General features: G+C 45.5%; 1 protein-coding gene across 1 annotated transcript; it reads right to left on the bottom strand.

Annotated features, from left to right (window-relative positions):
• Positions 1-2,230: 2,230 nt before the first annotated feature.
• LOC138846269 (leucine-rich repeat-containing protein 37A3-like) lies at positions 2,231-10,643 on the bottom strand. Its single transcript, XM_070061603.1, has 3 exons — positions 7,560-10,643; positions 5,846-5,917; positions 2,231-2,321 (listed from the first exon to the last, which is right to left on the bottom strand). The coding sequence occupies exons 1-3, from the start codon at positions 10,346-10,348 to the stop codon at positions 2,246-2,248; spliced, it is 2,937 nt and encodes a 978-aa protein (XP_069917704.1). The 5' UTR covers positions 10,349-10,643; the 3' UTR covers positions 2,231-2,245.
• Positions 10,644-11,095: the final 452 nt, after the last annotated feature.

Below are 11,095 nucleotides of genomic sequence, written 5' to 3'. Positions count from 1 at the left end.
CACTCTTGGTGGTAGAGGACTCTTACTTCCACTGATTACAATTTGACCCTCACTTTTCACCTGCAACTCATCTGTTGGTGGCTCCATCTCTAGAATCTCCTTCTCTCACCTGTCCCACGCGCAGTCACCAGTGGGACTTGCCCTAAGTGACTCTCCGAGGCCAATATCACTAGCTGCTTACAGAAGAGGCAGATTCTCAGCCCTGTTCTAGACCGACTCAGGCAGTTACTGTGGGGGTAGGGTTCAGAGCCCCAGGTAACTGTGGTGCAAGCTCAAGTCTGTTTTAGAGCACTGCTGTGACAGCATGGTTCCCCGTGGTGACTCTTGCTCAGCATTCAAAGGCCTGGAAGACCTGGCTTCACCCTCCAGCTTTCCCTGCATCTCTGTGCCTCAGAAGCTTCCATGTTTTCCCTTTCTCCCACGATATTCTCTCCAAGACGTCTGATGATGCCCACTGCCCCCTTGGAAGTCCTGTTCAACTGGCATTGCTCCCTGGTTCCATCGTCCCTGACCCAGCCCAAAGTCTTCTCCCTCGTCTGGACTCTATATCCATTTCTTTTGATATCGTTACTTGTGCCTTCCATTTCCCCAGAGCATAAACTTCTTGAAAGCATGGATTCGGCCTTGCTCATCTACATTGCCCACTATGTTTAAAACTGACTCATGGAAATAGACTCAGGTGTTTATTAAATGAAGGAATGGTTGAGTAGGTAGAAGAAGGAAAAGTGAATTTTTAAAAAGCAGTGTGGTTTTATTATTCCCTGGTCCCTCTGCAGCACTCTGTCAGCTACATAGTGCTTATTGGGTATTGGTTTGAGCTTGTGTATTTGTTTCCCCTGCAAGATTGTGAGCTCTTGGGAAGGTGGGATCCTGTCTTACTCATTTATGTGTCTCCAGTACTAGGCAAAGTGTTTGGCTTTCTCTTTCAGCTTTAGACAATTGATTGGCATTTTGAAAATGAAGTGAATACATATGCTAGCATAAACTAATTAGGCTACAAAGGATTTTCCAGCAGAAACAATGAAGGGCCTATTCTACCAGCAGTAGTCTCATTTGTTTTTCTCCAAACCATGTTTGCAAGGTTCCGGAGCCCAGATGGGAAAGGTGCTCAAGAGGAACCATGCAGATGTGGTTGTCCCCGTATGGCCTAGAAGTTCTGATCATCATTCAAAGGAGTGTTGTATCACATGCTATGTTCCTTAAGCCTTGTACTTTTGAGACAAGAATCTATTTGCTGAAGAGGCCCAGTAATTAGCCTAATAAGGATTAATGATGTACACTTCCCAATACTATGTAGCTATTGTTTTAATTATCTATTTCCAACATGGGTATAATAGTTCCTTAATGGAAATCATTAATGCCAAATCTGTTCTCTTGGTAGCTTAGTATTCTTGATAATATTGTTTATATAATTTACCTGTTTAGCAAGTCACTTAATGGCTAAAGGTTAACTTATTCAAGATTAGATCATCTAACAACTTTCAGTTGATGGCATTCAAATTAATGTTGTTGGTTTATGTTTTCTTCCCTTTGTTGTATTAAACCAACTTGTTCAAACCTTGTTTGTAAAGGCCAGATGATAAATGTTTGAGACTTGGTCGGCCACATATTGTCTCTGTTGTATTTTCTTGTTTCTTTGTTTCTCTTTACAGTCCTTTATAAATATAAAACTCATTCTTAACTTAGGACCTGTATGAAGACAGACCTTGGATCCAATTTCATCCATTGCTTGTAAATTAAATACAAATATAATCCGCGGCTCACTAGGCTAATCCTCCGCCTTGCGGCGCCGGCACACCAGGTTCTAGTCCTGGCCTGGGCGCCGGATTCTGTCCTGGTTGCCCCTCCTCCAGGCCATCTCTGCTGTGGCCAGGGAGTGCAGTGGAGGATGGCCCAGGTACTTGAGCCCTGCACCCCATGGGAGACCAGGAGAAGCACCTGGCTCCTGCCATCGGATCAGCGCGGTGCTCCGGCCGCAGCGCACTGGCTGCGGCGGCCATTGGAGGGTGAACCAATGGCAAAGGAAGACCTTGCTCTCTGTCTCTCTCTCTCTCTCTCACTGTCCACTCTGCCTGTCAAAAAAAAAAAAAAAACCACAAAGCACATAGTAGGTATTCCATGTTAGAGATATGAGACCCTACAGTGTAGACTTCCAGAAGAAACCTTGGAGATTATCCAGCTGGGACCCATATTTGTTTTCTAGATAATGTAACTAAAATCTCATAAATAAGTATGATTAACTGACTTACAAGTGTTGGAGGGACAGCAGGCCTTCAAATGAGTCCTTATGTAATTCAGTCAAGTCATTTTCACTGAGGATTCTGGAAAATGAAAGAGGTACTTCTGAATCAAAATGACAACTGCAGCTGTTTGCTTCATAGGACTAACTCTGTATGTAGAGGAAACTTTGGTAATGGTGCTGTTTAAATACCCAGATTCTAATTTACTTCTAGGGTGGCAATGTCTGTTGTATTTTAATTTAAACCATTTTTCCCACTCTCCCTTTTTTGTCCATCTCTATACACCTATCCGTCCTTCCCACCAAATCATAAATGTAATGTCTGCTCTGTAGGTCACAATGTCCCTGTTAGAACCTAACACTGGGAGGCACCAAGATTGGCAGAACTGCCATTTCCTTCTGTTTTTTCCCCAAGCCCTACTACCGAAGCCCCATGTTTGAGGCATGCCGGGGCTACAAGTTAAGGTTGACCAGGGAGGCAGTAATGATGGCTGAGTATTTAAATCCCTGCCATCTATGTAGGAGAACAAGACTGAGTTTGAGGTTCCTGAGTTTGACTGACCCAGTCTCACCACTACAGGCATCTGGGGAGTGAACAGTGTATGATAGCATGCTGCCTTTGCCTCTCAAATAAGAAAAAATTAAATTTTCTTCCCCTTCCCTTTATCCCTTAGCCTTTCCAACTCCCGTCTTCACTCTTCAGAGGAAACTAGTGTTATTTACTTTTGTGTCAGATGACTCTGATTTTTCCTTTTTCCAAAGATTTATTTATTTATTTGAAAGTCAGAGTTACACACAGAGAGAAGGAGAGGGGAGAAGGGAGAGGGGAGAGGGGAGAGGAAGGTCTTCCATCTGCTGGTTCACTCCCCAATTGGCCACAAAGGCTGGAGCTGTGCTAATGAGGAGCCAGGAGCTTCCTCCAGGTCTTCCCATGTGGGTGCAGGGGCCCAAGGACTTGGGCCATCTTCCACTGCTTTCCCAGGCCATAGCAAAGAGCTGGATCGGAAGTGGAGCAGCTGAGACTCGAACCGGCACCCATATGGGATGCTGGCACTGTGGGTGGTGGCTTTACCTGCTATGCCACAGTGCCAGCCCTGACTTTGATTTTTCTTACAAGTTTGGGACATCTTTAAATGAAGCATAACCAAAATATATACAAACTGTGTGTATTGCATTTAAGAAACATCATAAATTAAAAGTCACAACTGCCTGATTCTAGCATTTTCCCATCAGAAATGAGATAGTAGGCTAAGGGGAAACTTTTATCTTTTTTAAAAAAGATTTTATTTATTTGTTTCAGAGTTATAATTACAGATGGAGAGAAGGAGAGACAGAAAGGTCTTCTCTCCACTGGTTCACTCCCCAAATGGCTGCAATGGCTGTAGCTGGGCCAATTGGAAGCCAGGAGCCAGGATCCATGAGCCTCTTTGGGGTCTCCTACATGGGTGCACAGACCTAAGTGCTTGGGCCATCCTCTACTGCATTCTCAGGCCATAGCAGAGAGTTGGATTTAAAGTGGAGCAGCTGGGACTAGAACTGGTGCCCGTACAGGATACCAGCGCCGCAAGTAGCAGCTTAGCCCACTGCACTACTGCAGCACTGCACAGGCCCTGGGAAAATTTATCTTAAAGTGATCATAACCCTTCTCCTTTGTCTGTTATATGTCTTTTTGTATTCAGAAATAATTTATGATGTCTGTACAAGTTGTCCCAGTGATATAACACGCAAACTGTCGTGAAAAATGTCAATTAATTCCTTTTTTTTATTATGTTACACTCAGCACTTCAAAATTTCTAGTTCACTGGCCTAGGTGACATGATAGATTTTTATTTTTAGTTAATTACTTTGAATGTTAAGTATTTTCCCCCAAAATTGGGAGTCTAAACTGATTCCTTTCAAAAATCAGTAAGGAAAAGATAATTCAACAAATGGACAGTGGACAAAACCTCAACGAAACATAGATGTTCAATAAGTATATAAAGACATTTAAATTTATGAGTAATCAGAGAAATCCAGATTCAGCTGGGAACCCTTTTATTTGCCAGTCACATTAGCAAAAAGACAAAGAGCATCCCGAGGTGAAAAGGTGAAGGGAAGAGTCAGTGTTGGGGCATAGCAGGCTAAGCCGTCACTTGAGAAGCGTAAATTCCATATTGGAGAGCCTGGTTAAAGTCTTGGGCCCTCTGCTTCTGAGCCAGATGCCTGCTAGTGCACCTAGGAGGCAGCAGATGATGGCCCAAGTGCTTGATTCCTCGTCATCCCTGTGGGAGACCCAGAATCAAGTATTAGATCTTAGCTTTGGCCTGGCCCAGCCATGGCTGTTTTGGGCATTTGGGGAATAAAGCAGTGGATGGAAGATTCTCTCTTTCTCTCACTCTCTCATTTGCTCTCGCTCCATCTCCCCCTCCCCCCACTCCCATAGTTCAAGTAAACAAATACATCTTTTTAAAAAGGATGAAGGGAAATGAATGTTCTTATATTCTGTTAGCTGGAGTGTAAGTAAGTGTGCACAGCTTTTCTGAGGGCAATTAAAATTTCCTATTTCCGTAGTCTTCATCCATTTTCATTCTTTTTTTTTTTTTGAGATTTATTTATTTATTTGAAAGTCAAGTTACACACAGAGAGAAGGAGAGGCAGAGAGAGAGAGAGAGAGGCAGAGAGAGAGAGAGAGGTCTTCAATCCACTGGCTCACTCCCCAGTTGGCCACAATGGCCAGAGCTGTGCTGATCCGAAGCCAGGAGCCAGGAGCCAGGAGCTTCTTCAAGGTCTCCCACATGGGTGCGGGGTCCCAAGCACTTGGGCCATCTTCCACTGCTTTCCCAGGCCATATCAGAGATCTGGATCAGAAGTGGAGCAGCCAGGACTCAAACCAGCGCCCATATGGGATGCTGGCATGGCTGGTGGAGGCTTTTCCCACTATGCCACAATGCTAGCTGCCCCATTTTCTTTCTAGACTTCTATTTTGCAAAATGCTTGTCCATGTTCACAAGTGTGCACAAGGATTTTCCTTGCAGCAATACATGAGAAGTGGACATAATCGAAAATCCATCAATAGAGGGATTATTAAGTAAACTGTGAAATGGCCATCCATACTATAGAATATCATGCAGGAGTTAAATGAATAGGGTAACTGACTGAGTACTAGGAGGGAAAGAAATCCAGAAGAAACCATGAAGTGAAAGAACCAAGTTGCAGGATGTTACTATTTAGGTTAAAAAAAGAAAGAAACCACACAACACAACTATTATGCTCTATGTAAATATGTTTGTAGGTAATTTTTTGGAAGGATATATGCCAAACTCAGAGCAGTAATTATTACCTCATAGGTAGGGAGTTAGGACACAATGAAGGTCTTCACTATCCCTATCACTTTTTATCTACTAAGAATGTAATGGTATTACTGATAAAATGCAAATAAATAGAAGTAGTTTCTTATTTCAAATTCTGTGCCTTGTTAAAACAACCATAGAATTATAATCAACAGATGTTGATTGTGACATGGAGAGGGAATACTTTTTCTGACATACTGACCTCAAAATAGTAGAACAAGAAAGCTCTTACAATGCAGTTAGTTTTGTGTATTCATGTTTGGGAGCGTGTACTCACAGTGTCTCAGCCCAGCGGTATGCTTTCCATACATTTTCATCAATGAAAGAAATCGAGTTTCCTTGGAAATTTCTGTAAAGGAACACAGTTCACATCCTTGAATGGGTTGGAAAAGAATGAACAGAATGAGGAAAAAAATCATGGCACCCTCATGGGGGAGTATTGAAATACAGAAATATTATCAGCTTTCTAATAAATACCAGTGCTTTTATGTTCCGTAGCTCTCTGCTTCCCAGTTTGCTCACTCAATAAATAATGAGGGGCCACTGACATAAACAATGAAGCATCCTCTCAGAAGCTTAACTTCGTCTCTGTCCAGTCTCTTTGACAGTAAAGACAGTCAATCACTTTGAATATTAAGTATTTTCACCAAAATAACTCAGGTGTCTACACTGACTTCTATAAATCAGTGAGAAAAGGATAAATTATTCAAGAAAAAATGGGCAAAATGTATTGTCACCAATAAGAATAATGAAAACCTATGCAGGTATACTAGTGCTTTGGCCAAGCGCCCTCTGCTGAAATCTTTCCAAGTACTGAATGGATACAGACAATTTAAAATCAGAGGGACTAATGTGCTGATGTGGAAAGCCTTTTGGAATACAGCATAGGGTAAAAGTGCCGATCACTGAGCCAGGAGCCAAGCATTACCTCCATAGGAAAAAAAAAAAAAGAGAGGAGGTTGGAAGGAAAGACGCACACCTGGGTTACAGGTAATAGAGTGAGGACCAGGGGATGATGAGGGTGTGTGGGGGTTCATACTTTCACATTTTATCCTACATTCTGTGCACTTTTTAAAAAGTGGAAAGGTGCTCATAATCGATACTTGTTTACAAGAAGCTGTTAAATGACTTATATTTAGCTTCAACTTTGAATTGCTGTGAGTGCTTAGCTTTAACTCTGTCCTCACTCCTCAGCAACAATGAACCTATTTGTTTTAGGTACACATTTTCCTGGAAGCAGGAGCAGCAATAAAACAGATACCTGTATGCTCACCTGCCTGGTGGATATGTCCTCTCGGGTTACTTTATGCTCATCAATAAAAAGTGCCTAACACTGAACACATCTCCCACTAACGGGCTCTTCTTTCTGACTGCTGTGCTTCTGCCTTATAGACCACCATCATTCTCGCTGTCATCCAGGGAAAGACTGTGGAGTCACGCATTTTTATTTTCTGTTACAATCCATCACACAATTCTTTAAGCCAGCTTTACAGATGAGGATATTGAATCCAAGCTAAATAACTTGTCCAAAGTCACAAAGCTAATCACTGGGAGACCTGTGTTCAAAGCCAGGCAACCTGGCTCCAGAATCTATCCTTAAATCTGTTGTATCATCTCTAATAAGTCGGGATGAGGGCTGTGTTGAAGAGTGGGATTAAAGCAATGAGGTAATAACATGGTGAATGTCAATAAATAATGAATCAGGAAAAGCAGTAAGGGCAATCACATGAGACTGTAGAAGAGACAGAAGAGAATAAGAGAAGGAGGATCAGGAAAGCTCACAAGCAAAGTGGCCACTTGGGGGTGAACCAACGGAAAAAGGAAGACCTTTCTCTCTGTCTCTCACTGTCCTACTCTGTCTGCCAAAACACACACATACACACACACACAGTCAACATAAGGTGGGGACTTGAGGAGGGCTCAGAAGATCTTGGGTAAAAGCTGCTGAGACAGGCAGGCTGTAGGGAACCATGAGGAAGGGAGATTCTTACAATATGCTGAAGGTGCCATTGTAGCTGTTGGGCTCTGGTACAGGAACTCTGTGAAGCTTCTGCACTGGGCTGAGGCCAGTGCATGAAAGTGTCTCATCTTTGCAGGTGCAGAGCTCACAGACATTTATGGTGGCAGCCGCATTCAGGGGTTGATCTGTGACTTCAGTTAGGGTTGAGTGCTGAGTCTGAACCTGGCCTGGATGTAGATCTGTAGTCTTCTTCAGGGATGGAGAATGGCCAGCTTTTGCAGTGGGTACCAGAGTTATGGTTAGCTCCATCTTGGAAGGCTGAGCTATGACACTGGGTGATGTTGGGTGCTGAGCTTGATGCTGACCTGCTGTTGGAACTGTCATCTCATTGTCCCCTGGGGACTGAGTTATGAGCTCCTTTAGTGGCTCTGTAGACTGAGTTAGGGTCATTTGCATGGTAGTAGAAGGTGTAGCCTCTGTAGTACGTTGTGGAGTTTGGGTAATTTCCAGGTCCAGAGGCTTGACTGTGACTTGAGGCAGGTTTGTATACTGAGTCTGAATCTGGACTGGAGGTGAAAATGTCACCTCAGGGTACATTGGATAAGGAGGAGGAGATATAGACTTGAAGGCTGTAGAATGTTCATCCTGTGTAGTGGGTACCTGAGTTATGGTTGACTCTAACTTCGAAGGTTCAGCTGTGCCACTGGGTGACATTGGATGCGGAGTTTGATCTTGACTTGGTTTTGGAACTACCATCTCATAATAAACTGGAGGCTGATAGACCACTTCATTATGTGGCCCTGGAGGCTGCCCTGAAGTCTCCTGCATGGTTGGGAGTGGTTCACCCTCCACAATGGATTCTGGAGTTAGGGTAAGTTCTACATCAAAAGGTTGAACTGTGACTTCTGTCAGGGTTGGATGCTGAGCCTGAACCTGGTCTGGTTGTGAAAGTACCTCCTCATGGAGCACGGGAGGTACTTTAGTCTTCTTCAGGGCTGTAGAATGTTCAGCCTTCCTGGTACGCTTTGCATTTATGGTAAGCACTGTGTCCAAAGGCTGAACTGTGATGTGAGGCAATGTTGGATATTGAGCTTGATTATGACCCAGTGTTGGAACTGTCACCTCTTGATGTATTGGAGATTGGGTTACACCCTCCATGGGAGGTTGACTGGAGGTCTCCTGCATGTCTGTAGAGGGTTCAGTCACCATACTGCTGGTTTCTGGAGTTATGGTAAGTCCCAGGTCCAGATGTTGAGTTGTGACTGGAGTCAGGTTTGGAGATGGAGCTGTAGTCTTGCTCAGGTCTGCAGGATGCTCAGCCTCTGTAGTAGGTTCTGTAGTAATGGTAAGTGCCAGGTCTAAAGGTTGATTTGTGACACTGGGTGATAGTGGAGGTTGATTTTGACCCTCATGATGCACTGGTGGCTGAGCTACAGTTTCTTTAGGTGGAGTCTCCTGCACATTTGTGGCAAGTTCAGCCTCTGTAATGGGCTGTGGAGTTATTGTAAGTGCCAGATCAAAAGGTTGAAATGTGATGCGGGGTGATTTTGGAAACGGAGCTTGATCCTGAGCTGGTGTTGGAACTGTCACCCCCTGATATCCTGGGGGTTGAGCTATACCTTCCTTAGATGGCCCTGGAAGCTGAACTGGGGCCTCCTGCATGATTGGAGAAAGTCCGCCTTCCATTCCAGGTTGTGTAGTTATGGTGAGTTCCACATCCAAAGGTTGACCTGTGACTTTGGTCAGGTTTGGTTGCTGAGTTTGAAGCTCCTGCTGGGTTACAGATGATTGAGTGTCAGGGAAGTCTTGTGGCTTGGCTGGGGCTACATTTTGCACTGGAGCTTGTTCTGCATTCTTGAGGGGCTCTAGAGGCTCAGCTGGAGAAAGTTCCATCTTTTCAGGCAGTGCTGGAGGCTTGGCAAGAGGAGGCCCAAGCTGGGTTGGAGAAAATTCAACTTGCTTGGTGGGAACTGTAGGCTGGGCAGGTCCTTCCTGCTGACTCCAGTAAGGATAAACTTCTGGAGTGGGCTTTAGGGTTCTGGTAAGGTCAATATCCACATGTTTTGGTTTGGTTTTAGACATCCTTAAATGCTGAGTTCTGAGTATTTCTTCTGGAATATGAGGTGAAAATGTCATATTCATTGGAATAGCATCACTCATCTCTGGGAAGATATCTGAAGGCTGGTTTGTGTTTCCCTGTTGGAGTGGTAATTGGTAAGCACTCACGGGGCGCTCTAGAGGTGGAACGGAAATCCCCTGCTGGCTTGGTGAAGGTTCCTTCAGTTGTTCAGGCTGAGCTGGGACCCCTGGAAGTGGGGAGTGCTCATCCTCTTCTGGGGGCTTTGGCTGCTGAGCTGTGTCTGCCTCCTGGTCTTTCAAAGGCTCATGCTCCGTAGGGAACACTGAGGCGTGAGCTTGGGCTTCCTGATGGATTGGAGAAGGTGCAGCCTCTTCGGGGGCCTGTAAAATTTCAGCTGTTTCCTCCTGCTGGGTCATAGAGGGTTTCTCATCCTGCATAACTTCTGGAGATTGAATTGGCAGTGGTTCAACCTCTTCAAGAGGCGTTGGAGGCAGAGCTGGGACTGAGGCCTGAGTTGTTGTGACCTCGTGGCTGACTGGAAATGTTTCCACTTCTGCAGGGTTTTTTTTTTTTTTTTTTGACAGGCAGAGTGGACAGTGAGAGCGAGAGACAGAGAGAAAGGTCTTCCTTTGCCGTTGGTTCACCCTCCAATGGCCGCCACGGCCGGCGCGCTGCGGCCGGCGCACCACACTGATCCGATGGCAGGAGCCAGGAGCCAGGTGCTTTTCCTGGTCTCCCATGGGGTGCAGGGCCCAAGCACCTGGGCCATCCTCCACTGCACTCCCTGGCCACAGCAGAGAGCTGGCCTGGAAGAGGGGCAACCGGGACAGAATCCGGTGCCCCAACCGGGACTAGAACCCGGTGTGCCGGTGCTGCAAGGCGGAGGATTAGCCTAGTGAGCCGCGGTGCCGGCCGTGCTGCAGGTTTTGGTGTTAGGGTCAGCTGCAGGTCTGGAGGTTTAGTAGTCACATTGGGCAAGTCGTACTGCTGAACTTGATGGTGACCTGGAGGTAAAATGGTCACTGTGTGAGAACTTGGAAGCTGGGCTGGGACTTCTGTCTTCTTTCCAGAAGATTCAACCCCCTCAGAAGACTCAGAGGGCCGCATTGGTTGCTCCTGCTCACTGATATAGGGTTCTGTCTCCACAGGAGGGCCCGGAGTCTGAGCAGAGCCCTCCTGCTGCGCTGGAGAAGAGTCCCGCTCCATGGTAGGCTCCGGAGTTATGGTCAGCGCCACATCTGCAGGCTTGATGGTCACGTTGGGCAGGTTATAACGGTGAACTTGATTCTGATCTGGAGACCAGTCCATCCCCTTCTGAATCTGTGGAGTCTGAGCTATGATATTCTCTTCAGGAGATTCTAGCGCTTGAGCTCGGGGATCTTGCTGTACTGGAGATTTGACTTCCACAGGGAGTGCCGAAGGCTTCTCCGGGGCTTCCAGTTGGCTTCTAGAAGGTTCGATCTCAGGAGACTCAGAAGGCTGAGCAG

This window comes from Oryctolagus cuniculus, chromosome 17, assembly GCF_964237555.1.
Source record: "Oryctolagus cuniculus chromosome 17, mOryCun1.1, whole genome shotgun sequence".
Lineage (NCBI taxonomy): Eukaryota > Metazoa > Chordata > Mammalia > Lagomorpha > Leporidae > Oryctolagus > Oryctolagus cuniculus.
Note: the sequence above shows the minus strand (reverse complement) of the source record. Positions and strands in the feature narration are given on the sequence as shown.

What these genes read in the sequence shown, in the direction of transcription:
- LOC138846269 (XM_070061603.1), bottom strand. Translation starts at nt 10,348, where the DNA reads ATGGGAGACCAGGAAAAGCACCTGGCTCCTGGCTCCTGCCATCGGATC. An exon ending in AATGGCACCTTCAGCATATT is followed by an intron (nt 5,918 to 7,559) that starts GTAAGAATCTCC and finishes GTTCCTTTACAG; the next exon opens with AAATTTCCAAGGAAACTCGA. An exon ending in TACCGCTGGGCTGAGACACT is followed by an intron (nt 2,322 to 5,845) that starts GTGAGTACACGC and finishes TTCATTTTCCAG; the next exon opens with AATCCTCAGTGAAAATGACT.